Genomic DNA, 25,580 nt, shown 5'->3' on the forward strand with positions numbered 1-25,580 from the left:
GCATGCAGTGTCCCTCCTCAATAGTTGACGATGAGTGGTGAACGTCGCACAGCAACTCCATCCAGGTCTGCGTTGGCGAGCTGCAGACGTCGCCCAACATCTGCATGTGTCCATCCAAGATGTCGGTCTAGTCTCGGACTCATTTCCACGGATCCTTGGGCCGGACGATGCTCCTACCGTCACCAGCCACTCGTCGCCTCTTCACGAGCCACACTTGATACTGCCAACTAGGCTTCAGCCGGTACATCCGGCCGAAGCTCTGGAGATACGTGGAAGATGGGAGCTTCTGTATGGCTTCTAAACGATCGTGAGATGACAATCTGCTTCAGGAAGACGGCAAGGGGATGGGATCCCTCTTGAAGATGCCGAGCTGTCCCGTTTGATATGTGACCAGAGAGTGGTCGGCGAACCACGTGAGTGGACAGGTGTGGCGGTGCAGGCTGAATTGTGAGGCATATCCAACTCTGAAAATCGTACAGATTCGGCCGAGCCATTTGTGAGACACCTTGCCTGAATTGGCAGGGAGCTAGGCTTCTGGAACAATTCCTGTGATCCAGCTGTGGCCAATCATTGTTTGGTTACAGTGGTTCTGAGCCCTATCCACTGCATGATCAATCAGTACATGGTGTTGATGGCTTGATGTAACGGCAGTTGTGAGGCCTCGATAGGTGTCGATCTCTCTGAAAAGTACTCGTGCCTCCGAAAAATGTCGCTCACCCCCACGGAAGATGTTCCCGGGTACCTAGGCATCTGACCATCATTGTTGAACCGTTCAAGCACGACGTGCATGACTTCAGGGATTTCATGGCAAGGGTGTAAACTCGCTTTCCAACAAATCACATAGACTCAATTAGAAAGGGAAGCACTTGCGTCAAGGCGCCGTCCAATTGTGATTGTTTACATCCTGGAGAAGAAAATTGCCAGACCGGAATGGGGTGGGGTTGAAAATGATATCATTGCAGGGGAGGTCCCCGCACATCCGATAAGATCGATAAGATAACAAGCATCCTGATCCCACTTCCTTGTTCCCGCCGAGCAGGGACCACAATCAAACCTAAATACAACGACTGCAAGCCATGACCACACAGCTTTAGCGACAACCTTGCGAGTGCCCTGCGCTTCAACCTCAAGCTTGCGACGATACATCAACCGAGGATGCCCACACCAAGCTCTGCATTCAAATCTCTCTACAACAGCCGGATGTCAGATCTGTTGGCATCCCATGCAGGGGCCCGAGCGCCCATCACATACACTATTAGAAGAACACCGCCACATTCTCAAAATTGACAACAAGGCATTGCGGAGAACCCTGTGGCTAACATCACCCTACAGGTTTTTCCTACGAGAAAGTATCCTATAGCCAATTATCCCAAAGAAAAAAAACGCCACAAGTTTATCCCATAGGAGGTTATCGTATAGGATGTTGTCCTGTACTTCCCCTTTCAATTATTCCAGAGATACTGTGGCCGCGAAGCGGTCAGCCGACCTTAAGCTTGTGGACCTGCTGTGAACTCGCGGGCCGTGGTCGAGTATCCCAAGCTCAGACGACATCACTTCTGTCGAGAGTAAACAGCCTTTCATCGTGATTTAGGAATGTCTCGGACACTCACCTTCCCACATTTGACCATGCGCTGTTCGCCGCTAAGGCCACTCGAGTCCACTGCGAACTGTGTCCCGACGCCATAGAGCCAGGCTGAGGATACGGCACCACTGCCCGAGGCTCCTGTTGAAGTGGATGGGGTGCTCTCATTGAACGCTGCATCGACCCTCTGGACCTGGGACGACATCATGCTCCGTTGCCGCTGGGCGACCTGAGCGGCTGTCAAATTCGAAACGGCTGCGCGTGCGATAACGTTGTCAAAGTTCAAAGTCGAATCTTGGACACTGCCGCCACATGTCCGAGTCTTCTCGAAGCTGCCACCACTACAAGACTATCAGCTGGGTGAAGGTCCATGTTGCAACTCATGTGGCCCTACGTGGTGCTCACATAACCAAAGACCCGGACGCGATGAGAGGACAGAGGATGCAGGGGCAGCAAGCCTCAACGACAAGAGCAGACTTTCATCGCTCGCTTATGCATGAATATTACAGAGAGCACCGTGCCAAGGCCTTGATACCCGGAATGGGTGAAGCAGATGGAGACACTGGTCGAACAGCGGCGGTGACGCCGGCTTTGTCCATCGGGCAGGTGCTGCTATTGGCAACACCAATGTGCCAACCCCGACCAATTTAGTCCACAATAATTCTGAACAACGGAAATTGGTATCAAATGTGATTGAGAAAAGTTGGTGTTGGAGATGCGTCACTTGCATCAAGAGCTGCGGAGCACCAAGTACAGATAGAGAAGAGAAACAATAACAAGCAGAGGGATGCCGAATCTGGGAAGGGGTAGGGAAAGCGGGTAGTGTGGAAGAAATAGAATAGTTCATGGCATTATCGACATACCTCGCTGCTAAACTCTGATCCGCCCGGGGAGACATGATTGTGGAACCCTACAGGTCGCAATTTGGGCTCGAAATCCAGCCAACTAGACTAGAGACACAAGATATGAACAGAAAGCGCAAAGGGCAGAGAGATAAGAAAGAAGAAAACAACAAGGCAGCCTTCAACAAGGAATCAAGACCTGAGAGGTGAAAACGAGGACAGGTCAGACCCCTGAATTTCTCAGCGTCTTCGAGGACAGGTTGCCGCGAACGTGTCTGGGGAATCTACAAGCACGTAGGATGAATGAATTGAGGACAGGAGCAAGAGCAGTCCATGATGGAATGGGAGCACCCATTTTATAATAAATTTGTAGACGAAGGTTGGTGTATGGGCGGAGTTTCGTGTGTTTTTGAGTCTCGCCGGATCGCACAGCCATGGAGTGAGCCAGGTTGTGAGTGAGTTGAGCCAGGTTACGAGTGAGTTGAGCCAAGTCTGGTGAGATAACGGCATCAACAGGGGCTACGGACGGCCGTGTGTGCCACATGCAGATCCTGTGGGCCGCGACCCAGATCTTTCGACTTAGTACCTAGGTACTCTTGGGCATGGATTCGGATCTTTCTGCAAAGCAACCTACCAAATTGCGACGTTGTGCATTACGTTTGGCAACAAGGACAGGATGCACGTTTTGAGCGTGTGAGCGCCAGTCAGAAAAGCAAAACGTGTACGGCAGGCAGAGCCTGCCGGCTGTCTTGTCGCTTCATAGCTGATAGGAGGCACAGTTTCGACAAGGAGAGCGAAGGTAGGCAGCGCCCGCGATAGCAATGCATCTTCTTCAAGTTGATTCAAACTAATACTTCAATATTTGAAATTTCCAAAAAAGGTAGCTGTACGTCAATGCGTAACTCATCTTATTGGAATATCTCAGGTGGCACTTCTGTTTGCGTGGACCGTACCGGGTTCTGTCTGGCCGCTGGCTATCGCAGCATGTTGTGGTGAGGCGAATCTCTGGACCCCGTTGTGGACCGATCGCATTGAGGGAGACCGATAAACCAGAGAATGGGAGTTCATCCGGACGCAGGTGGCCACATCAGTCCTGGCCACGCCGGCATTCTTCACAAACAAGCTGCAGGTCATAAAATCCGGGATCTAGCGCTCGAGAGTTTGAGATGGCGCCAAGCGGGCTATGGGTGGCCATCAAATAATGTAACAGCCTGGGAGGCTCGGCTTACTATGCCGCCAGCTAGGAAGACGGAGTTGCACCAGCTCTCGAGACCGACTTCGAGTCCTGTTCCAGGCACACCGAACATTCACCATTTTGCCCAGAATGTGTGCTGATTTCTATTCCCGGCCAGTCATGATTCGTGGACCCATCAGGACTCTTGGACGCCTACATTCTGCCTTTCAGCCGCAAATATGTCCAGGAGGCTACGCTGCAGAAAAGTGTCAGACGTTCTTGGCTGCCCTCTTTTAATCTTGGTTGCCTTCTTCGCCGAGGGCCGCTTACACGTAAGTTACTCGTGGCTGCCGTCTTTTATTTTTGGTTGCCTTCTTCGTTGAAGCCGTCTACACGGATCGGCCAGGGCCATCCTTGCCCAATGCAACGCATTGGGAAGTTACTCGTGGCTGCACCAGCAGAGCGCATGGCAGTGCCAGCAGTGCCAGCAGTGCGAACCTGCGCGCAGGGGCACTCAATCAGAACTGCAGCCATTTAGGCTAGCCTTCCGTGGCTAGGTTTGTTCTCCCAGATGTACAATGATCCACTCATTTTTGCCACGATCATGGCTTCCAGATCATTCAAAGTGTCTCACGGACTCACACCACAACCGAAATCAGCTCTTCCCTTTAACCCCTCTCCCCCACTGTCGGCTCTACCAGGACCTTACGGCGGCCAGGGAAAGAAGACAAAAATCTAGAAGCGTGATCCTCGTCGAGATGGCGCACAATGGTTGGTTCGTGACTGGCATGGGGCCACGGAATGACTAGGATGGGCGGACGTCCAAGTGCTTTTCGCATATCATTCTGGTCAACACTTTATTTGGGATTTTCTGCTACCTCACTAAGTCCTTAACCATGATCGGAGACGTCTTCGGTTACCGCAAAGCTGCGGGAAACCCTTGGGCGACTCCCTGCTCTCGTATGGAGGTACCATTCTTTTTCCCTTCTCGTCTGCTCGATGACATTGACGGCTCAGTCAGAGCCTATTCTCTCAGGACGTGCAGGCGTCACTCTATCATGGCATACCATTTTCAACTTTGCCAACAGTCCTCCCGCATGTACACGTGATCGGCTTCGGCTACCTGCACACATGCTGCAACATCCAAACGACACCACATAATTACCCATGATTCCTACACAAGCAGCTCAAGTCGAGCACTTATTGATACTCCAGATCCAGTGTTCTTGGGGCAATTGTTCAGGACGGCAGGTCATCTCCCTCATCACCATCATCTGCAAAAGTCTCGTCCAAGGCAGCCAGCGTGATGCTCTCCACAGACTCGAGTGCGGGATCGCGGAGATGGTCGGGCAGACCACGACGGTAGTCCCACAGCTTCCAAATGTTCTGAATCATTGTACCGTTCTGTTCATTGTTCGAAAGTCTGCGCAGGAACTGTCTCGTCAGCGGGAATCCTCCGCCCTGGTAGTCGTGGTGAACGTAGGTAGTCCACGCGTTGTACACACTCCTGACGCCGGGCCTGCGCGCGCCCTTGGCGAGCAGAAGGAACTGCTTGCGCTCCATTCTCATGGCGTGGAATTTAGGGCACTCGTCCAGCATGTGCTCGTCGTTATTGCACGCGATACAGACGGGCTTGTCGAAGTGAATCGGGTCCCACTTGATGCACGTATCAGCCTCATGGCCGTAGCGGTTGCAGTAGTCGCACAGGTTCATGCCCGTCTTGTCCTGAAAGCGGTGCGGCTCGTCCTCGTGCGCGCGCAGGAGCTCCGCGAGCTGGCTGTCGGGCTGGTTGGCGGGCTCTGCCGGGAGAGGGTCTTCCTCCTGGTCGTCAATGTCGTCGCTGTCGTCGATGTCGTCACTGTCGTCGCTGCCGTCGCTGCCGGTTGCGCTACCCATTGCGACGCCCTCATCTTGGGCTAGCTTATCCTCTGCAAAGGCGAAGAATGACTGGGCGGCAGCTGCTAGCTGCGGGTCACCGGTGTTGGGATTCTGCATCTGTGGGAACTGGCTGACATGTTGCTGAAGTCCTTGGGATGGCACAGACTGGCCAAGACCGTACATGTTGTCGAGATCACCAAGTATGTTACCATATGAGTCAAAGATTGGCCTGTTGATGTGGGGAATGGGAACACTCTGGAATCTATACCCATTATTGAACTGCTGGTTGTTGCTTTGATCCTGGTAGTTGCCCAGGGCGGCTCTATTGTTCTGGCCAAATCCTTGAAATGTGCCGGGCTGAGAAGCCTGGAAGTTGAATTGGTCTTGGGGAAACGACATCGTCGATCCAACACCCTGGTATGGAGCAACTGACATGCCAGCGTTGAATTGTGGCTGCTGACCTTGTGCGCCAAATGAACCACTCTGTCCATAAACACCCATGTTGTTCTGTTGGGTAAACATAGGCTGCTGGCTGTTGTTTGGGATCTGCTGGGTCAGAGCAAATTGCTCGTTGATATTTGAGATCTGCTGCGCAAAGGCGGGCTGTGGATTGTTGATTGGGTTCTGCTGAGTAAAGACAGACTGCTGATTGTTGTTGTTGCGGTTATGCTGGGCCGGCTGCAAAGAAGCTGGGGCTGCCTGAGTTGATCCACCTGCCGTAAAGCCACCGTTGTGGGCAAATCTCGGTGCGAACATGTTTGAATTGGGTATGGCAACGACATGCCAAGTCTGCTTGGTCAATCCATTGAGGACATCTTGCTCTGCACGAAGTTTGAGTTCTTCCGCAAGATTTTGGAGGACAAAAACACGGTTGCCACCGATACTGTTTGGCATGACAATAGTCAGCAAATGTACAAGTCTGAGCTGAAGCAAATTACAGATCATCACAAATAGTGAATGATGATCACCAATTGCCGGGGATGGTCAGCGATCTGAAGAGCCTTCAAGGTAGCATTGAGGCTTTGGCGCCAATACTGGCTCAATTGCAAAAAGCATTTGGCTCCTTTTTGGGGTTGGGCATGTGTTTTAGGAAGTGACTCACGCAAATTCACCGCCATTGTTGATCTGCTTCGCAATGTAGTCGCCCTGGGGTACATAGTCCAAGACCAGGTAACGACGGCCCTGATTGTCAAACATAGCCTTTGTCTGGATCTGGTTCGGGGCAACCTGTATCGGACCACCCTCACTTCGTCCAAGTAGATCATCAGTAGCCCGCTGGGACTGGCCGCCAGTGAAATAGTTGGACCCGTTGCCAGGGTCCATTGTTGCTGTTTGGTGAGGCTGTGTGTCACTGGCCTCAGGCTTGCTGTTGGTGGGGTCACGATCGCGCGCGCGAGCGCTGGCAGGGTGAGAGCTTGCAAAGCAGGCAGACTCGAAGAGCTGCCACAATGGTGTCAGGGAAAACATTCGAGGTCATACCCCTTTGAGCGGATGAGACCGTGTTGCATACTTCGGGGAAGACGTGTGTTTTTCGAAGCAGGAGAATGGCTTACCTGTCACCGGATTGTCACCGGATTGTCACTGCTGTGAATGTGTGATGTTTTGCAAACTTGCGTGGGCGTAGCTTGTCTGGTTAGGAGGGAGGGTTACTTGAATTGAAGCATGCTGCAAGTTTACAACTCATGCTGCGGAAAATGACTGCCAGGTAGCGGGGTCATAAGTGGCAGCAAAGTTGTGCGATTTTGGCCTACTGAAACATTTAGTTGAACCAGAGCTTAAATCAATGTACTGTTCTGTTGACTATGGTATACACGAACTCATGGCTGCCAGTCAAGAAGGCAACCAATGGTACCAACCCTGGGCTTTAAAATCTCCAAATCAGGTGGACCTTTCCGTAGAGAGTATGAAGCAGTCTATGCCTCTTAACTTCTTCCTCCCCAGTCTTGAAAGACAGCTACTGGTCTTACGTTCGTCTTGGTTGCTTGAGAAAAGCTGATGTGTTCCACCCCGTACACCCTAAATCAAGCACCTTTCTCCTACTACCTGCTTCCGGCTTCCGCTACCTACAGCACGCCTCTTTTATCCGGGGTTGGCTTCTTTGATTTCTGCCACAAATCTTCATTTCCTTCACAAAGTAGCATCTGTGTCCCATAATTAGAGTTAAGTCTGTAGTGAATTGTTGTGCGGAAATTGCACCACAATGTCAAAGATCTCAGCGGGGCTCTCCGGATTGACCAAGCAGACTTCACTTGTTGCAATCAGAAGGGGCCATGTACCGCCGCGCATAGAATCCCTGGCTGGGACTGCAAGGGCTATCTTCATGGTCACCCACAGCCTCAGATTCATCCTCCGAGCTCCGAATGGACTGAATTGAGGCGTAGCTGGTCTCACGGGCCGGCTTTGCCTGGTTGTTGCCATTGGAGCTGGCGCCACCATCGAGTTCACCCTTACTGAAAAGGGAGACCTGTTGGTCATCACCATTAGTATTTGCAGTGTCGATGTTGTTTTCGTTATCGATGCCGGCTTCATCCTCTTCAATGCTCTCCACGGGAATATCCCGGAGCAGACAACTCTGAACCGTCTGCAACTGCACTGCATCGAGGTCGGGTGCTTCACCTTCCTCGGCATCCCAGGAGCTCTCCGGCGAAGGCGGAGGCGGAGGCGGAGGTGGAGTGCAAAGGGCCTTTAGGAAGTCGCCCTCTAGCACAGCCCGGATCGTGCTAGTCACGTACTGAGACCTGGCATAGGTAGGGTTGAAGTCTTCCTCGGGAATGTCGTACAGACGCTGCTCAGTGTCTTGATCCTTCAGCTTCTGTCGTATTCGGTAGTTTCTCTCATCGTTGAGGAACCATTGTTGAACAAGACTGTCCAGTTTGTTCTCCACGTACTTTTGGATTCTGCAGGTATCACTCAGCCAAATTGACTTGTACCTCTCGACGGGAAGGTAGGAAGTGCCGAAAGAAATTCCCTCCAAAATGCGCAAAAGAAATTGAATATCCCACAACTGCAAGTAGAAGAGGAACCTCGAGTTGGGTACGTTATCCCGGGGTGCAGTAGCTTCGTATCCCTCTTTCACGAAGTTGGCATGAAGCAAGTCCTCAAGCATGACGATGTCGGGATGAAATCTAGCTCCTCGCTTCTGTGAAATGAATAGGTATGAATCAGCGTGGACCAACACCCTTTCCTGTGGTGTGTCTTCCTCCAATAACAGAGTCTCGGCCAACAGATCCACGTCGTTCAAGTCAGCGTCATTCAGATCTGGCATTGTCCCCATCGGTGGGACGTGCACCCCGACACGCATCCACACGATAAACTGCAACATGTAACGAAGAAGGATGGCATTGCCCCGGAAAATAGGATGGACCAGCACAGTGGTCAACTTATCGCAGAACTCCGGGCTCAGAAGCTTCTTTCGAGGAAGTCGCAAGTTGTCTGGATGGGGACGGAGGCCGTAGGTGAAGATGTCGCTCAGGGGCACTCCATAACGGTCGAAGCATGCGGTCCAGAGCATCGCGTTGCTGGTGACAGGGACGTCGCATCCGTCGGTGACGGCGAGACAGTCCTTCCGTAACTGTTCATCCTCCTCTCGCGACCACATAGTTCTGACGTAGCGCAGCTCATGCCAGACTCGCAAGTCGGTACGATCTGCATCGAACTTGCTGTCCTGAAGCGAAATCATGTTGCGCGAGGGAGCACCGCTTGCTCGGCTGACGATGTTGCTCTGCACGTTGACTGGGTGTCTGTTCGGTTCAACTTCCTCGTCCTCGAGTGAAGAGTCTGGGTCGATGCTTGAGGTCTGATTTTGCTGTCGCGTTAGGTAAGTATACTTCAAAATCCGTCTTCAAGCTCTACAAACCTCATCGAAATCGGAATCGGAATCCATCCTCTTCTTCTTGGATGGATAGCTACCATGGCTCTGGACCTCTGAGTTGGGCGAGCTGAGGCTGGCCACAGGTATGCCCATGCTTCTTCGGATCGCACGCATCTCACGCTGAGAAGGAGCGACCGCAGCCGTAGCTCCATCAATCTGGCGAAGCATCGGGTTCGTTTGGTCGATACCGTGATTAGTAGCGAGCGCGGCGTCCGTGTCTTCGCGCTGGCGGTCCTCCGAAGGCGAACTCGGAAAGGAAGGCATCTTCACGTGCATGGAATCGTTCATCAGCTTGTTGATATTTTCGTATGGTTCCGTTTTGTTCGGGTCAGGTTCGGATGATGTCGATGTTTTTGGAGGGATCGCAAGGGCGGTGCCTGGAGGATGCTGCCTTTGATATGGGGCTCGACAAGCAACCTGTGTCAAGCAGTTGCTTAGATGACCAAGCTTGCATTCACCACCACGTAATGGTGCGTGATGTTGTCCAAGGCCTTCACCTTGGCCAGAATACGTTCGTGAAAGTGAATGAAGATGCGCGTTTGTGACGCGGTCTATCGAACCCTGACGAGCGCGAAAGCTCTCCAATACTGGATCTTCTGTTCGGGTGGATGTTGCCAGATGATATGTCCGCGACCACAAAACGAGCTGTTTCATTCTTCGCCAGTGAAGAGTCAATAGATGGATACTTCTTATGCACCACTGCTGAACAGCACGCAGTTCAGGAGATCCTTCCAGCATCTCTCGCACCGACCGTCCCATCTGCAACATTCGAAGTAAATCAGACCTTCCTTTCTTAGGATTTTGCGGCAGAATCATCTTCATGTTGTACCAGACTTGGACATGAATGCTCACAGACCAAAACTTCTTGGTGCCTGGTCAGCTACGAATCGGTAGACAAATCAGGGGCGTGCAGGGGAGATTCATCATACACGCTGGTCTCGTTCAACCTGAGAGCAGCTTGCTTTCGCAAGAGCTCTCAGTACTTACATAGACTCCAAAGCTGTTGGAAGACTCGACTTTGGATTAATATCCATATTCATTTGATGCGGGCACAAAGACGACCTCAAAGACTCCTCTGGTGTGAGAAGGTTGTTTTCAAAACGACAATTCCCTCCTTCCAGCACTTCGATCCGCTGCCCTGTACTTCGTGACGGCTCAGTGTTGAGACGCGGCAACATATAGATTGCAGGTCTGAAGGTCCGAAGAGTATGCTATTGCGTCCTCTCAAGTAATTTCTTGAAGATCTTCCACACCGGGCGGGTCAAACATCAAAAGCATATTGACTTGGTTGCCCACTTCGCAGCCACAGTATCACTGGAGAAAATAAGCCGAGAAAGGAAAAGGGAGCTGCAGGATGTCCAGGCTATGACCAGCCATATAATAATTTCTTGTGAGATGAACTCTCTTGTGATCACCTCTTTTGGGACAGCCTCCCTTGGGATAGCTTTTTACATAGTACTTTCCTGTTGGATGACCTTCTACCCGGGGATATGAATAAACCACAGATGGTCTCCGAAATGACATGTTGCGAATTTTGAGAACGTAGCGGTGTTGTTCCAATGGTGTATGTGAAGATATCGGGTTGCTGAATGGAGGACGGAGCGCCTGAACCGTCCATTGACACTTCGATGGCCTTCGCTAGTAAGTAGAAATGTCGACGACTTGTAAACTTTTCTAATCTCCTTGCCTACTGGCATCTTCCAGTGACCCAGCCAAATTTGACGCGAACTCTAGATGTAACCTCTTGAAAAGCAAAGTTGCTTTTGTTAGTACTTCCCAGGTATTTTGCACCACCCTGCCTGTTAGTTGATCACATGCCCATTCATACGACCAACAGGTATTGGCAGACGGAGAGCTAGGCACACCTACAGAAGCTGTGCGCTAAGGCCGAGCCTATGCGGCAAGGAATGATCGCCCGGCAGTGTTCAGGACCTCGGGAGGACGCATGACGGCATGACGGGTGAGGCTAGGATGAACTACAATACATGCCCACTATTCTCAGCACCAAGGCTAGACTGTTTTGAAACAGATATCTGGCGAATGAATCTGTGAAGCAAGGGTTGATCCACGTTAGAGATAAACCTTAATCACCAGTATACTAGAATGCATAAAACACAGGTCTGTGCTAAAGAAGCACTATTTGATGAGTTCAAAGCACAGGGCGACCAAAGCTATCTCTTTGCTCCTTTACCTCCTCATTCATTTCTCACTCAAAAGCAATGGTTAGAAGGTTCAGCTCTCTTTTCTTCCGTCAAAACAGTCGAGATGGAGTGGCTTCAGCCGCTGCCGGCGAAGTGCATGCTAGTGCATCACGTCCTGGAGTGGCGCTCAACCCGATCCAGCGCACTGACTTGCCCCAAAAAACAGTGCGCCATGTCAAATCAAGCGGAGCCTTACTGGGGACATTACGCTCATTGCAGTACAACATCCAACCTCAACCACCTGTACCAACTCCATCTGCCAGAGGACTCGGCGAGCTGCAGGAGTGCTTCTGGTTAGAGGACAGCCTACACCGAACGACATCGCAACTTGACCGCTGCTCGGACCAGCTTGATCAAATACAAGGCTCAGCGGCCGAAGTGAGGCAGGAGCTCAAGAGCCTCCAGGTTGAGCTTGATCTCTTAAAGACGAAGATGCAACGTGGTGAGGAGGGACGGGAATCAATCAGTGAACCACCGAAGCCAGTAGAGATCACACCGGAACGACCGACTCCTGCCAAAGCAAGCAGTATTCAGCAGAGAATCCAGTTCTTCAGCAAAATAGCGGGTAGCTGATACCAAGATGGCGCAGAACAATGGCACCCAGGCTGACGCTCTTACCCGAGAGTGATCTGTATACGCAGAGTGTTGACGACTAAGACTTTCTGTATCCTTCTTTCTGCGTTTCACCTTTTTTGCAAGATGAGTCTGGCATGGTGGTGTTCCGGTGTTTCGGTCGGCTAAAGTCAGGGGTCGATTCTGCTGTGATGTCAAGGGAAAAGGACGGGTCAGGAATACCAAAATGACGTGCTAGGCAAATAAAAGGATATGATGAATAATGTAGATGTTTCCGGTATACATTTGCTACCAAAATCTAGTCTGTTTGGATGGTAGGGGACACGCCATCGCGTCTACGCCAACCAGAACCAAGCCTTCTCTAGCCAATTCCTCGGAACTGGTGGTACATCCTCAGCCTCCAAGGCGTCCATCTCCCGCACACCAGTGATCACGTCGATATCTTCAATAGGTCTCGCGAATGGTGTCCGGAAGCACAGCTTGTGGCCAATATACAAGGCCAAGAAGATAGGCAAAGTGATGTACGCAGCCAAGAAGCCCCCGATGCTCCACTCGCTCGGGAAGAAGACGGCAAACCCATTGGTAAGCGTCAGCACGATTAAGACGCCTAGCACAAAGTAGGTCGCGTAGGGCTGGAGCGGGGTCTTGTAGGGCAGAGTGTGCAACAATCCACGGAAGTTCATCGCCTTCCTGAAGCGGATGTACGTGATGATGCAGACGATCCAAGCGATGAAGCCGCTGATAGTGGAGATGTTCACGAACCAGTCGAAGACTACGGCGCTGGTCTGGCTCACGCTCAGGAAGGACAGAAGCCCGATGGCCCAGGTGGCAAGGATGGCCATGTACGGGGTCTTGAGGTTGCCCGTCCTAGCGAAGATTTTGGGTGCCTGGCCGTTCAGGGCAAGACTGTAGAGGATTCTGGAACCTGAGTAGAGGAACGCATTGCCAGCGGACCACGCGGATGTGAGCACTGCAGCGTTGATGATGTGGTTGAGCACCGGAATACCCCTGAGGGTAATCCCGATCACCCAGGGGCTGGCCGTGGCGTCGGATGTGTCGCTGAGTAGACGCGGGTCGTCCGCGGGACAGATCGAGCCGATCATGAAAGCGCCCAGCCCATAGAAAATAGCGAGTCGCCAGACGAATCGACGGGCGGCTTTGGGGATGTTGCGTCGTGGTGCCTGGGTCTCTCCCGCGGCGAGCGCGATGAGTTCAGGCGAGGTGATGAAGGCGAAACCTGCCTTCGCGAAGGCCGCCCAGAAGGCGAGGAAGCGGCCTGTATTTCCTGGGACAAGATACTCCTTCATCGGGCCATCTTTTTGCCAATACCAAAAGCCGATAGCCTCTCCATCTGGTGCTCCGCCGCACATGATCACAAGGCCTGTAAGGATGAGACCGATAATGGTGATAAGCTTGATGCTTGCGAACCAGAATTCCGCCTCTCCAAAGATCTTGACCGCAAATATGTTCAGTCCGAGGTTGACACCAAGGATGATGGCGATCCATACTGCAGGGGGAACGGCACTTTTCCAGTAATCCAAGATAATGGAACCCGCACTAGCCTCAGCTGTATTATATCAAGTCAGCTATCAAGAAAATACAACGATGAGGGATTTGGTGAGCTCATATGTGTCTCAAACTGAGGGCCCAACAAAGCTTTTTGGAGCGTATGTGAGCTGGAAGACAGTCCACTCGACGGAAAAGGACGTACCGGCCACCAAAATTGCGTAGGCATACCAGTAATTCCATCCGGCAGCAAACGCAAGACTCGGCTCAACAAAGCGCTCAACAAAGTAAGGGATTGTTGCGCCCTTCAGGGGAAGGTAGACGGCTATTTCACCAAGGTTGTTCATGATGTTCCACACCAATGCCATCATGCCCAAATCTATCAGTGTTTTTGGTTAGACATGTTTCTCGGCGCAAGTTATACCAAGACGCAGGATCTGAAGAGGCTTCGACTGATACTTACATCCAAGGAGCAGGGATAGCGGGCCGGTCATCTCAAGGATAGCACCGGAGCCTATGAAAAGGCCAGTACCGATACTAGAACATCGATCAGCGACATATTGTTGTTGCTCTCCCTCGTTGAGGAAACTCACGCTCCGCCGAGGGCCAAGAACTGGATATGCCGACTCTTCAGACCTCGCTCAAGCTGATCCTGAGCACCAACCAGGTTGCGGGTGCCATCGTCCAGGACCCTGACTTCGCCAAGCTCCTCATCTTTTCCTTCCTTCGAGTCTGGCCACTGAGCTGGCAGATCTGTCGTGCTGTCGCGCTTCATTACTGCGGCTGCGTCAGGCTGAAGCCTCGGGTTAATGTGTGTATGTGGAGTGTCGTCGGAGAGAGCTGTCAGAGCCGGCAGTCTGTTCTCTCTTTTATCCCTCTGTGCTTGGCATGGAAGAAAATTACGCCAAGTCCCAGCTAGGATCGACTCGAAGGGCGTCAGATGTCAGCTCGCCTTAAACCACAACGAGGTGCTTGATGACGACGTCTGCTGTCGGTGAATTGATGCACATCAGCTTTCAGCCTACTCATCAGGAAGCAAAGCGACCGTTCTTAAGCATGTATGATTCAGTTGTTTGTGGTGTCTGACTTGTGCACTGTGGTTCCTGGCCAAGCTTGAGGCCCGTTGGTAGCCGACCCCGGATATCAAAGCACCTAGTTTTGCGGGGACCCAGATACCGTGTGTGGAGTGGCAGCAAACTGTTAGTCAAGGTAACGTAAATTCACGGCCCTCATTGGGCTCACGCGACCAGTTGATCTGCATCAGATCTAAGATAGGTAAGTAGACCCTATCGTTATCTGTCTTCTTTTGCGCCGAGAATTACATAGAGTTTGTCGTCAAATAACCCAAAACTTGGCTTCTACACCCATACAACAGGAGCACAACCCGCGCGAGTCAAAGCCCAGGTGCCTGCATGTTGGTTTGATCCTCAGATCCTCTTGATTAGCAGGGTTCTCATCTCGCTTTCCATCGCTCTACCATGACCGCCCAATTCCACTGACGTGATCCTTTGATCAATCCTGCAGGAACTTCAAAGGCTATGCATTATGGCCTGGTCAGTCATACTATGCAGCTCGTCCGTGGTCTTCCCGGGCTGCTATTTTCTCCGTGTTCGAGACAGCCTTGCTGGCATCCGACAATGAGCCCAAATTCCGGCTCCTAGCTTGACCAGCACAGTGGGACGACCGCCAATGGGCAACATTTACACACGAATTTTGGACAAGTTGACGCAGAACGCCCCGTTGTTGCATGTCTGATGAGGTGGGGACAGGATGTGGCCGCCGCACCAAAGTCGCCTCAGAGGACAGCTGGCTTCGGCTTGCAACCTGGACAAACCATCCACTTTGTTAACGCCGAGCGGCATTGTGATTCAGCTGATGTTAGGTAGTGGGCTGTGAGGGTAAGTGGGACCCGGCCCACTTGCAATAATCACTGCATGTCCGCCGACTACAGGAACGTGGCCATCTCTTAGGTTGTCATGACTGCCATTTATCTGGTCTCATAATGCTTTGTGGGCGGGAGTGAATCTGAACTTGTAGCCAGGTTTTGCAGCAGAGAGAGGTAAGTGACATGGCAGAATCTATTGTACATCGTGCAGAAGCGAGTGCGACGAGGCAATGTAGATATTTATAGAGGAGGGACCAAGACCGCAGGTGCGCACAGTGCCATATCCCAGAATGCATTATGACTCTATACTCACCTCGCGGAAGTTCATTCTACAGTCTACTCAACATGGATCTGTCTACAGAAACTCTGACATTCAATGTTCGTCACTATTTGCAAGTCACCCGTAGACATTTGGGGGATGAAAGAAAACGGTGATAAGTGCAAACCTCGAGGCAACTTTTTTCCACATTGTTTTTAATCAGCTCCAGAGATACTGGAGAACAGAAGATCCCCACCCTGATCAGATGACACCACTGAGTCTAAATCTTGCAAAATTAACTGCGCCAGGCGGCCAACGGCCATGGCATCATTACTCTAAAATCTTCGTGCCCAGAGCCAATACAGAGGAGATAAAAACAACTACGAAGGTATATCAAAACTACCTAGGTATTTTACTGGTCACTTCACAACATTGGAGCTTACCTCATGGAATATTCTCTCACAGGAGGTTAATCTATAACCTTTAAAACATCATCATACAGGGAGTTAACCTACGGGAAGCTATCCCACAGGAGGTTATCCCACGGAGGGTTACCCCACAGGGGATTATCCCATGATAGGTTATTCTACAGGAGGTTAGCTTACAAGAGGCTGTTCCACAGGAGATTATTCTATGGAAGATTATCTTATAGGAAGTTATCCTATAAAAGGTTGTCCTATAGGAGGTTATTCAACAGAGGAGAATCCTATAGCAGATTATCCTGCAGCAGATTCTTGTACTCGATGTTCACGTATAGAAGGGAGTACAGCTGCAAGAAGCAGTATGCTCCAGATGCAAGAAATTCCAAGAGAATCAGAGCAACCGCCTTGTTCAATGGTCCATCATATTATGGTTTTGAATGTAATTTTGAAAACCAAGCTTTCTGGGGATAATGACTGAGTGGTTGGGGCCGATTATCCCCAAGTGTCCATGCCATGTACCGGAAGTACAAGCTCCCAAGAACCCCGATTTGACCTGTCATTATGGTTCAACCCAAGAATGTGATCACGTCCTAGGCATTGCCACCACCTAATCCAAAAATTGTCTTCAGCGCGAGCATCGTGTGCAGGGCAAGCAATGTCCTCCTCAGCAGTGGCAACCCTAACATACAGTATGTGTACCGGAAAATTCTTAAACCTAGAACATACCTCAATCAAATTAAACATATCACCCTATCATGATTCTTATCGAAAGAGCTTATAAGACGGGAGGACTCCTGTCCATGACATCCCTTAGCAATGTAGCTATCTATCCAGGGCATTTGCCTTGATCTAGGTGGAGGGCCAATACGACGACATCACATAAATAAACTGTCTGCAAGGTGATCTCCTCTTTTCAGCTACTTTCTAGAGGATAACATTTCATCTGTGGGATAAATAACTATCGGTGGGGTGAGCTTTAGTCTGTGAGACAACCTGGTCAAGAGGTGTGTCTCGAGCTCATTCATTTCGAATATCTTCACGCAGAAGTATACAACAAAGCCTTTAATGCCATAATTGTATCACATTATATTACACATCCTTTGTTCGATGCGTTGAAGAATCACTTTCATCATGTACAACCACTTGTATAATATATGTGCTTAGCCTAGAGCAGGTGGTTATGAAATGCACTTGGAGAATGCAGTAAAGTGCTCAAATAAAGATTCAGAATACAGAAATGATTCTTATGAAGACTCTGATCACGTGGGTTCAAACAAAGCAGACATATTGAATACGTCAACTACACCAAGCCAACACAACATTCTATGAAGAACACAGGCAATGGAGACCTAAACTAGCGAACTATGAACCTGAGAGCATGAATGGAGACTGCTTATGTAATTTGCTTATGTAAGCGAGCTGCCATACACACCTGTACACCAGACTCATTCACAAATCCAGTTTGGAGGCAAAATGACTCCCTCTGGACCTCTCCAAAGAAACTATATGATTTTATGAGAATTCCTTCATTTAATCTCTGGTCCTTTGGCGCAATGGTAGCGCGTTACTTTCCGGTGGTAAAGGTTCACGGTTCGAGTCCGTGGAGGATCGTGTTGTTTTGTTTTGCTGGTGTGGTGAGGTATATATATAGTGGAGTTATATGGGACACTTGGCCCCACAGATACCTCCAGACCTACCACGCCATATGTCTGATAACAAGATTACTGGCATCTGAAAGCGCAAGATGCGACGGTGCTATACATACCTAAATTTTGTGCGGAGATGTTTCACTCCTGCGTTGGATACCCATTCTTTGTAGAATGTAAGTACACTTGATTGCTACCTTTGCAGCTGTCTTTAAATGCCATTTTAAATGTTACCCTGTACAAGTGCATTTCGAAAGAGCTTATCTTACCGAAGCTGTCCTATGGAGAGTGTTCCTATGGAGGGTCTTCCATTGAAGGTGTTCCCAATGAGGCTATCCTATGGAAAATATTACCATACACAGAAGGTTATCCCACAACCCACAGCAGGTTATCCCACAGAAGGTTATCCCACAGATAACCAGCCGATTATCCTACAGACAGCTGGTTATCCCAGAGATAGAAGGATATCCCATAACAAAAGTCTGGAGGCTGCCTAAGTGGCCCTGCCAAAGCAGACCCAGATGGGCACTTAGACACAGACCTATGAATGCAGACGTTCATTGTAATTGACTCGATCATGGCTTAGACTATTCATCAACATCGTGTTCGAGACCTGGTGTTGTATCTGCGGGTCAGGTTTGGTTGTGGATATGCACTTAACAGATATTTAGTTGCCAAGGTGACCCCTATAGCTTGAGGGTCTGGGTGAAATGACCGCATCTGACCCTTGCAGGTGGACACAGAAAATGGCACCACCTGACTAAGTTTACTCGCTTCTGTCTATGTTTATGTACCACAACACAGACCACGCCAACGATTATCCTTTATAAGACTATCGACTACATCTTCAGAGCATGGAAGCAGGCCCTCGGACTTTCCGCGGCTAACCTTCGGCTCGGTTTCCACAGGCGCATCTGTTGATCCACGTTCTTGACCGTGCCATCAAAGACGAGCTACATCAAGCAACGCATGGTGCTAAGCAGTGCCGCGGAGATGCCAATTAACACCAGAGCCATGGACGATGATCTTGATTACGTGTCACGCCGCCGCCAAAGACCTCCACGGTCTGCCATCGCCGCGCTGCTCGGTTTACTTTTGCTGGTCAACCTCGCCGCGAGCCTGTACCAGTTGCCCCTGAACAGGGTGGTTGAAAGGCGTCTCTGCCAGGAATACTACAGCTACCATGATCCGTCAATCATTGGACCGGGCGGTGACATCGAGGAAACCTTTTGCAAGGCAGATCCGGTACAGGCGGGCCTGGGCCGAATTCAGGGTTTCATGGACACAGCTTGGATTGTTGGTGGTGAGTGATGGTCAATAGACATCCCTCCTTTTTCATATGCATGTGTTGATAACGCGAAGATTTCGTGATGACGATACCTCTTGGTTTTGTGGCAGAAAGATATGGCCGAAGAGCCCTGCTTTGGCTTAACCTCGTTCCCAGGGTGTTTATGCTCGCCTGGGCCGTTATCGTCGGGAACTTCGACCAGGTTCTGCCGACGAAGGCCATCTTAGCAGGTCCGACTTTATCCTTTTTAGGGGGCGACTGCGTTTTCAACTCGATAACCTACTCACTGGCCGCTGGAATCACGGACGACTACGTGCTTCGCGCGTCCTACTTCGGATACATGAGCTCCATTTCATATGTCGTCAATTTGTTGGGACCAGCACTGGCCTCTGCATCGATGACATTACTTCTTTGGCTTCCTTTCTGGATCGGCATCACGCTCCTTATTATGGCCATTCCAGTCATCTCGATGCTTCCCGACCACAACACGGCATTTGACGGCCGAGACGAGCAGTCTCAGCCCCTGCTATCTTCCCCACTCCTTAAAGCCCAGGACTCAGGGCCTTCATTTTTACATTCAGTCATTGATCGCTTCCACGTGCTCCGCGCGGCACTGGCCAGCCATCCTCGGAACTTCTCCCTGCTGCTAGCCTGCTTCCTGCTCGCATCGCTGGCCAGCTCCGACACTAAGCTCCTCGTCCAATACATCTCCAAGCGGTACCAGTGGACATTTGCGTCGGCAGGCTACCTCCTCTCTGGAAAGGCAGTTGTCAACTTCGTCCTCCTGACCATCGTCGTACCTCGTGTCCTCCGCTCGGTCGCCGGGAAAGGGTCCCCAAATGCGTCAGACCATATCAACTTCAGATTTGCCAACCTTTGCTTCGGCGTCTCGGTCCTGGGCGCTCTAGCCATCGCAGTTTCAGCGGCCATTTGGCTGCTCGTGCCAGCACTACTTGTCTATGCGCTTGGCTCCGCCCTCCCGATCTTCACGCTATCGTTGCTCAAGTCGCCAGCCATTTGTTCTTCCAGCGCGAATAACCAGACTGACGAAGACCAACAGTCACCTTCGCCGGGCGCGGACGCGGAAACGCATATCTTCTCTATCGTAATGCTGGTCAAGACACTGGGCTCGCTTCTGGGCGCGCCGCTGATGGCGTTCCTGTGGGTTCGAGGCATTGGCCTCGGCGGCGCTGCGTTGGGAATGCCATACTTCGTAAGCGCTGGGTGCTATGCTGTGGCAATCTTCATCTTTTGTCGTATTAGGATCGTATGATATCCACCATGACCTCATGATCAGTCTTGCTGGAGTGTGCGGCGCTTGAACTTCCGGAAGTCGGTATGTATGTCGTCAAAAATAGTACTCAAGTACTGGTCGTTGGCAAGAGTCCATCTACTAGTGATCTCCTCGCCTGCGGTTCTCCCATACCAAAGATCCCAGTTCTCGTCCGTGATTTTGTAAAGGCGCGAGTCTTTACCTGCTTCCTCCCGCTCCTCGAGCCTGCGCAACCACTCTCGCTTTGCTTCCGGACCGTCTCCGGGGTATACCAGGGCGACGTAATAGCCCTCCCTCGCCAGTTGCGTAGGCAGGCCTCTATGGGTTGAGATTAGGATGACGCAAGGCTTCTCTGCCCTCTTCCGGATTTCAGCGATATAGTTCTCTGGAAACCCTGGTTTCGAGCTATAGCTGCTCGAGTCTAAGTCGAAGATTTCCATGCCGAGGCCCTGCTGCAGATTGTCCTTGGTGGATGAGAAATGGGTCTTTCCGATGGCGCAAAATCCAGAGATGATGATCGCTTTGTGCTTGTCGACGATCTCATCCGCGCTCCTCGTTGTTCTTGGTTTCCCGCCGGCCCTCAGGCATGCGATTGATGCGCCCATGAATGTATGAGACCTGGCAGGCAGTAGTATATGGGTCCGGATTGAGACAGGCAGACTTGGACAGCGGTGGAGCGACGCCGGGAATATGTTGAGCGACATTTGCGTTTGCCGCTTTGACTCTCTGTCTAGTCTCAGGTATCGGGGCTAGTTATAGGCGGACCTGCAAGACGGGGATGTTTGTGTGCGCGAGCAATTCGTCCAAGATTTCTGAGGAGGGTCAACCGTCTGTCAGCTGGGACTTGAGACGATGGCACATATGAGCTTTCCTCTGAGGTCAAACGATGAGTCCCACGATGAATTGTGGCGTTCAAATATGGTGGTTACCTAAGGTCGCAATCATGCGCACATGTGGCACAGCCCCAATTCACTGCGACTCACACATCCGGTTTGGTCATCCGGGGATACAAGTGGTCAGCCCTGGGAGGCGACTAGCCGCAGGGAATGCCCAGGCCGGTCTAAGTACACTTGCGGCCCCGAGGCCTCAGTGGCAGTGGCGTCGGAAACCGAGGCTCTAGGCTACCTAGGTGCGCTGCAGGTGAGGCAATCGTAGTACATTCGCTGCGACATAAGGATGTTTTTGGCTTGGGTCCTCCACTAATTACTACTGCACTAGCCTGAATTCTTGCCACGATCTGGATTGACGACCTAAGGATCGCCATTTGTACGATGAGAGCAGTTCACTCGAAACACGAAGTAGAAAAAGGAAGAATAAATTTCACAGTAGAATCGTGCCGAAAGCAGGGGGAAAGACACCTATACCCATGTGACAGCATCACGGACGGCTGCCACGAGCACCCAAGCCAACCTTAGTTAGGGAATGACAGCACGCGACCTCGAGAATGCACGTTACATGACCAGCATAATTGATGCATTCGCTTAACGACTTATAATCGTCACGAAATCTATCAAGTTTTGCGGGTGTTGACACCATGTCAGTCATCGAGACAGGCAATGCATGGTCGCAATTCACGGTCACAATCAAGCCAAAGACTGGAAATTCAATTTTTGTCACCCCGTGGATGATACTTCTTCATTCAGAGGGCTTGAAGACATCAGCCAGAACCCCTTCCCTCCAGACCATGCTGATGGGCAAGCATAACGCGTTCTCATCTACCATGGTCTTCCTGACATCGCCCTCTAGCAAAACGAGATCCGCAAGCCTTCCGGGTTCAATCACGCCCCGGTCACTAAATCCAAACCTCTCCGCAGTCAAAGACGTGGCACTCCTGAGAGCCTCTTCCGGCTGCATTCCAATCTCATGCACCAGCTGGTAGATATCCATGTGCACCCCAAGCCCGAAAGCCGACCCGACGGCCTGGCCAGCCGCATCGGAGCCCACGATGAGCGGTATTCCGGCTTGGTACAATGTCCTCGTATTCTCGTAGACGTTTTCGATACTCGCATTGTGCCGGCTGTTACACGCGAGCCCGATATCCAGCTGAGGCCGCGGGTCAAATTGCATCCGCCGCGACAGGGGATCCTCCGCAAAGCGCTGCTGCAACGGGCCTCCTTGTCCCGTCTGTGATGCACACAGCGATAGGGTTGGGCTGCAGTGCATTCCCTTCTCCTTCATTGTTTTGATCCACTCGTTGTCCGCAGGCTTGTCGAGGAAGCAGTGCGCGAGCCCGTCGACGCCAGCGGCGAGCAGGTCCATCGCGCCGGCGTGGCTGAGTGCGTGGCCTACTGCTATGATCCCACGCTCGTGGGCAGCGTCGACGACTGCGCTTTGGATGTCCAGTGGTGGGCGTGGAAGGTCGGTCATAGATAGCGTGTCGCCGAGCTCGTGCATGAGCTTGATGTACGACGCGCCGCTGTCGTCGATTTGTGACTGGACGAAGGCGGGTGCTTCGCTGGCAGACGCGAGCCTAGGCCACGCGGAAATCATGGTATCGGCCTGTGATGATTGGTTTTAGACACACTTTTGCGGCTTATTGATGAGCTAATGTCGACGGATGGCCTACAATCTCTGGTTTGCCAGCTTGCTCGAATACTTTCCGGACCACAGGCTCTGGCCAACCCCCTTTGACCATGGCACCTAGCCCAGCACACTTGAAATCTGAGTACTTTCCTTTGGTCGAGGGCTCAGCTGAGAGCTACAGATGATATGATGACCTATCAGCATCGTGAACTGCAAGAGTAACAAAAAGGGCTGATTGTATCCTAACCTTTCTCAAATGAACATTGTGCTCGGCTTCGTTATGCATATCGAGGACTGTAGTGACCCCAAACCTGATGGACTGTTCGATGGAATGAACATCTCCGCCGAGGGCATGGACATGCGCGTCGATGAGTCCAGGTATGACAGTGCAGCCTGGTTTGCTGTATGTAGGGACATCTGTCGGCGTCACTGGCAACCCTGAGCCCAGCTCTTTGATTTTTCCATTCGTCACAACAACATAGCCCTTCTCGATAAAGTTCTTCCCGTCAAATATCAAGATATCCTGTATTACAAAAGTATCTGATGTTCCCCTGAGAATAGACATATTGTGACTGTTGTGAAAAGTCCGTTTGGTACACGGGTACTCTCTAGTGGCATGTAACCTCGACGACTACGAAACTCTACATGATATTACGAGCCCTGTTCTGGCAGCTATGCTATATAAGATCTCGCGCCGTGGCATGCCGTTTCACGGAAAAGTTTCTTCGGCGACTTCTGAGCATGACACGCGTTTCTGAATCCTTCAAAGCCCGATTTGCCGGATTTAGAGGCCAGATAGTCGGACTTACAGCCAGTAAGCTGTGCTCTTTCATCTAATTATCAAGGCAAGACAGGCCCCTAGTTTCGATCCATTGGCAGCATGTTGGCAATATTCTTGGCTTTGTCGCTCTTCGGCCCTTGTTGACTCCTAAATCCATCCGGAGTGGTCCCACTTTCACTCCACTACCATCGTAGCGTCACCACCAAAAGCCGTGATTTCAAATGACGAAATTACCGTACTTTGTCTACTACAATTGGTATCTCATTCTTGCAAGAATCATAAGGAAACTTATGCAAGGTAGCTCACATCCGCTTGCATTTTTGATGCGACTTTTACTTTGACCTGTTCTATATCAGTGTGCAACAATTTATTTTGGACATCAACGAAGGCAGTTAATGCTCGCACTTGAGTTGTGAAAAGTTCAGCTTCCGAATCACAGGGCATTTGCCATGAACCTTTGCTCAGTACTTGGCCAATATGATGCATGATCGACCACCACATGCTCAGATGGTGTGGATTGCGCAAGCCGGCATGTTTCAATTGTCTGGCGCCAGTCTGCTGAAAGCGTGAGCGGCATTACAAATCGAATACATAGTCCGGTACACGTTCGGAGGAACAAGTTGGGTGACATGACAAACGTGGCACCACCCCCGCATTCCCATTTCAAGTCCTAGGCGGGGAGTATGCTGTAGCTGCTCTATAGTCAATCAAAGCTGATTTCCGTGGTAAGCGGATACATGGATTTGCCTTATTTGGCAGCCGTCTCATTCACGACTTGCTGAACAATGGTATCCAAATCCTCATCTTGCAAGCTAAGAAGGTCCATGGCGAAGTCAGGCCTCGTCTCCCAGTTTCCGTTGATAGCCCCCAGGACGAAAACCAAATCCTCGATGGCGTCTTTGTTGCCCTGATCGGCCAAGGCCTTCTTTTCACGAATAAACTTCTCGGACTCAACATATTCGACCTCCCACTTGACACCCATTGCTTTCTCCAGAGACCGCAGAACGTCGTTCTGGCTGACGCAGAAGCTCTGGATAAATAGCATCTTATTCTTCGTCACTTCCGGCCGCTGCAGGATACTCACTGTCGCCTTGGCGATTTGCGCCAGAGTCGCCTGGGAGCTCTTCGTGTTGCCATCGTCGATGATCTCCGCCTTTCTAGTCTTCAGATCGAAGTGTAGGAAGCTCTCCCGCAGCCCCCAGTCGAAGAAGTGCCCGTTGACCAGGCTCGTCCAGCTGAAGCCCTCGTGCTCCTCTGCCAGCTTCTGCAGGCTCTCACGGATCTGCTGCTTGAGGTCAAAGAGCTTGACAAGCTCCCTCTCCCTCTTGCCGTTGCTGTCGCAGCTGCCGAAATCGGCGGGGATGAGCCTCTTGACCCCGGCGGCGGCTGCCGCCTCCCCGAACTTGATCTGCTCGGAGGCGTCTTTTGCCCGGTAGCAGACAACCACAGCATCTTGGCCGCGTAGCTTCTCTGTAAGCTCGTCTATTGGCAGGCTGTCGGATATGGTATCGACTTGGACCTTGTCGAGGTGCCCGGGTTTTGATTTGGATGAGGCACGCTGAAGAACTGTGATCTTGAAGACGCCTTCATTGACCAGAGCATCAAGGATGGGTTCTCCCAGATTTCCTGTCGCACCGACGAGGGTCACCTTGACAATAGACATGGCGAACTGCAATCCAAGCTGTGCAGCAAGCCGTTGGGAGCGTTTGCGCGTTTGCGATAACGGATGAACGTTACAAGCCGGCACAGGATTGTCTGGAAGCGGTATCACAATTTTCGAAGATCAAGAGCGAGTACAGGCCTGTTTGAGAGTACGAAGAACCAATGATAACTGATTAACTTGTACGGCCTGTTGTCTGGGCTTGGGAAGTTTTGC

At 51.2% G+C, this 25,580-nt stretch overlaps 9 protein-coding genes across 9 annotated transcripts; 2 read left to right on the forward strand and 7 right to left on the reverse strand.

The window, feature by feature from the left end:
* Window positions 1-1,477: 1,477 nt before the first annotated feature.
* Window positions 1,478-2,181, reverse strand: J7T55_003690 (uncharacterized protein; the record flags this gene model as incomplete). Its single annotated transcript, XM_053143026.1, has 3 exons — window positions 1,478-1,504; window positions 1,611-1,923; window positions 2,090-2,181. The coding sequence occupies 3 exons, from the start codon at window positions 2,179-2,181 to the stop codon at window positions 1,478-1,480; spliced, it is 432 nt and encodes a 143-aa protein (XP_052993938.1).
* A 2,656-nt stretch (window positions 2,182-4,837) lies between these two features.
* Window positions 4,838-6,799, reverse strand: J7T55_003691 (uncharacterized protein; the record flags this gene model as incomplete). Its single annotated transcript, XM_053143027.1, has 2 exons — window positions 4,838-6,359; window positions 6,579-6,799. 2 exons carry the CDS (start codon window positions 6,797-6,799, stop codon window positions 4,838-4,840), a joined length of 1,743 nt encoding a protein of 580 aa, XP_052993939.1.
* A 922-nt stretch (window positions 6,800-7,721) lies between these two features.
* Window positions 7,722-10,169, reverse strand: J7T55_003692 (uncharacterized protein; the record flags this gene model as incomplete). Its single annotated transcript, XM_053143028.1, has 4 exons — window positions 7,722-9,272; window positions 9,333-9,738; window positions 9,845-9,992; window positions 10,061-10,169. The coding sequence occupies 4 exons, from the start codon at window positions 10,167-10,169 to the stop codon at window positions 7,722-7,724; spliced, it is 2,214 nt and encodes a 737-aa protein (XP_052993940.1).
* Window positions 10,170-11,566: 1,397 nt separating this feature from the next.
* J7T55_003693 (uncharacterized protein) lies at window positions 11,567-12,121 on the forward strand (the record flags this gene model as incomplete). Its single annotated transcript, XM_053143029.1, has 1 exon — window positions 11,567-12,121. One exon carries the CDS (start codon window positions 11,567-11,569, stop codon window positions 12,119-12,121), a length of 555 nt encoding a protein of 184 aa, XP_052993941.1.
* A 335-nt stretch (window positions 12,122-12,456) lies between these two features.
* Window positions 12,457-14,402, reverse strand: J7T55_003694 (proline-specific permease; the record flags this gene model as incomplete). Its single annotated transcript, XM_053143030.1, has 4 exons — window positions 12,457-13,688; window positions 13,833-14,006; window positions 14,091-14,164; window positions 14,221-14,402. The coding sequence occupies 4 exons, from the start codon at window positions 14,400-14,402 to the stop codon at window positions 12,457-12,459; spliced, it is 1,662 nt and encodes a 553-aa protein (XP_052993942.1).
* Window positions 14,403-18,853: 4,451 nt separating this feature from the next.
* On the forward strand, window positions 18,854-20,400 carry J7T55_003695 (uncharacterized protein; the record flags this gene model as incomplete). Its single annotated transcript, XM_053143031.1, has 2 exons — window positions 18,854-19,142; window positions 19,202-20,400. The coding sequence occupies 2 exons, from the start codon at window positions 18,854-18,856 to the stop codon at window positions 20,398-20,400; spliced, it is 1,488 nt and encodes a 495-aa protein (XP_052993943.1).
* Window positions 20,401-20,420: 20 nt separating this feature from the next.
* On the reverse strand, window positions 20,421-21,104 carry J7T55_003696 (uncharacterized protein; the record flags this gene model as incomplete). The annotated part of the gene is made up of 1 exon (XM_053143034.1): window positions 20,421-21,104. One exon carries the CDS (start codon window positions 21,102-21,104, stop codon window positions 20,421-20,423), a length of 684 nt encoding a protein of 227 aa, XP_052993944.1.
* A 931-nt stretch (window positions 21,105-22,035) lies between these two features.
* On the reverse strand, window positions 22,036-23,488 carry J7T55_003697 (uncharacterized protein; the record flags this gene model as incomplete). Its single annotated transcript, XM_053143035.1, has 3 exons — window positions 22,036-22,899; window positions 22,967-23,098; window positions 23,171-23,488. 3 exons carry the CDS (start codon window positions 23,486-23,488, stop codon window positions 22,036-22,038), a joined length of 1,314 nt encoding a protein of 437 aa, XP_052993945.1.
* A 964-nt stretch (window positions 23,489-24,452) lies between these two features.
* Window positions 24,453-25,367, reverse strand: J7T55_003698 (uncharacterized protein; the record flags this gene model as incomplete). Its single annotated transcript, XM_053143036.1, has 1 exon — window positions 24,453-25,367. One exon carries the CDS (start codon window positions 25,365-25,367, stop codon window positions 24,453-24,455), a length of 915 nt encoding a protein of 304 aa, XP_052993946.1.
* Window positions 25,368-25,580: the final 213 nt, after the last annotated feature.

The sequence above is a fragment of the Diaporthe amygdali genome (assembly GCF_026229845.1).
Source record: "Diaporthe amygdali strain CAA958 chromosome Unknown NODE_13_length_1014660_cov_65_381101, whole genome shotgun sequence".
NCBI lineage: Eukaryota > Fungi > Ascomycota > Sordariomycetes > Diaporthales > Diaporthaceae > Diaporthe > Diaporthe amygdali.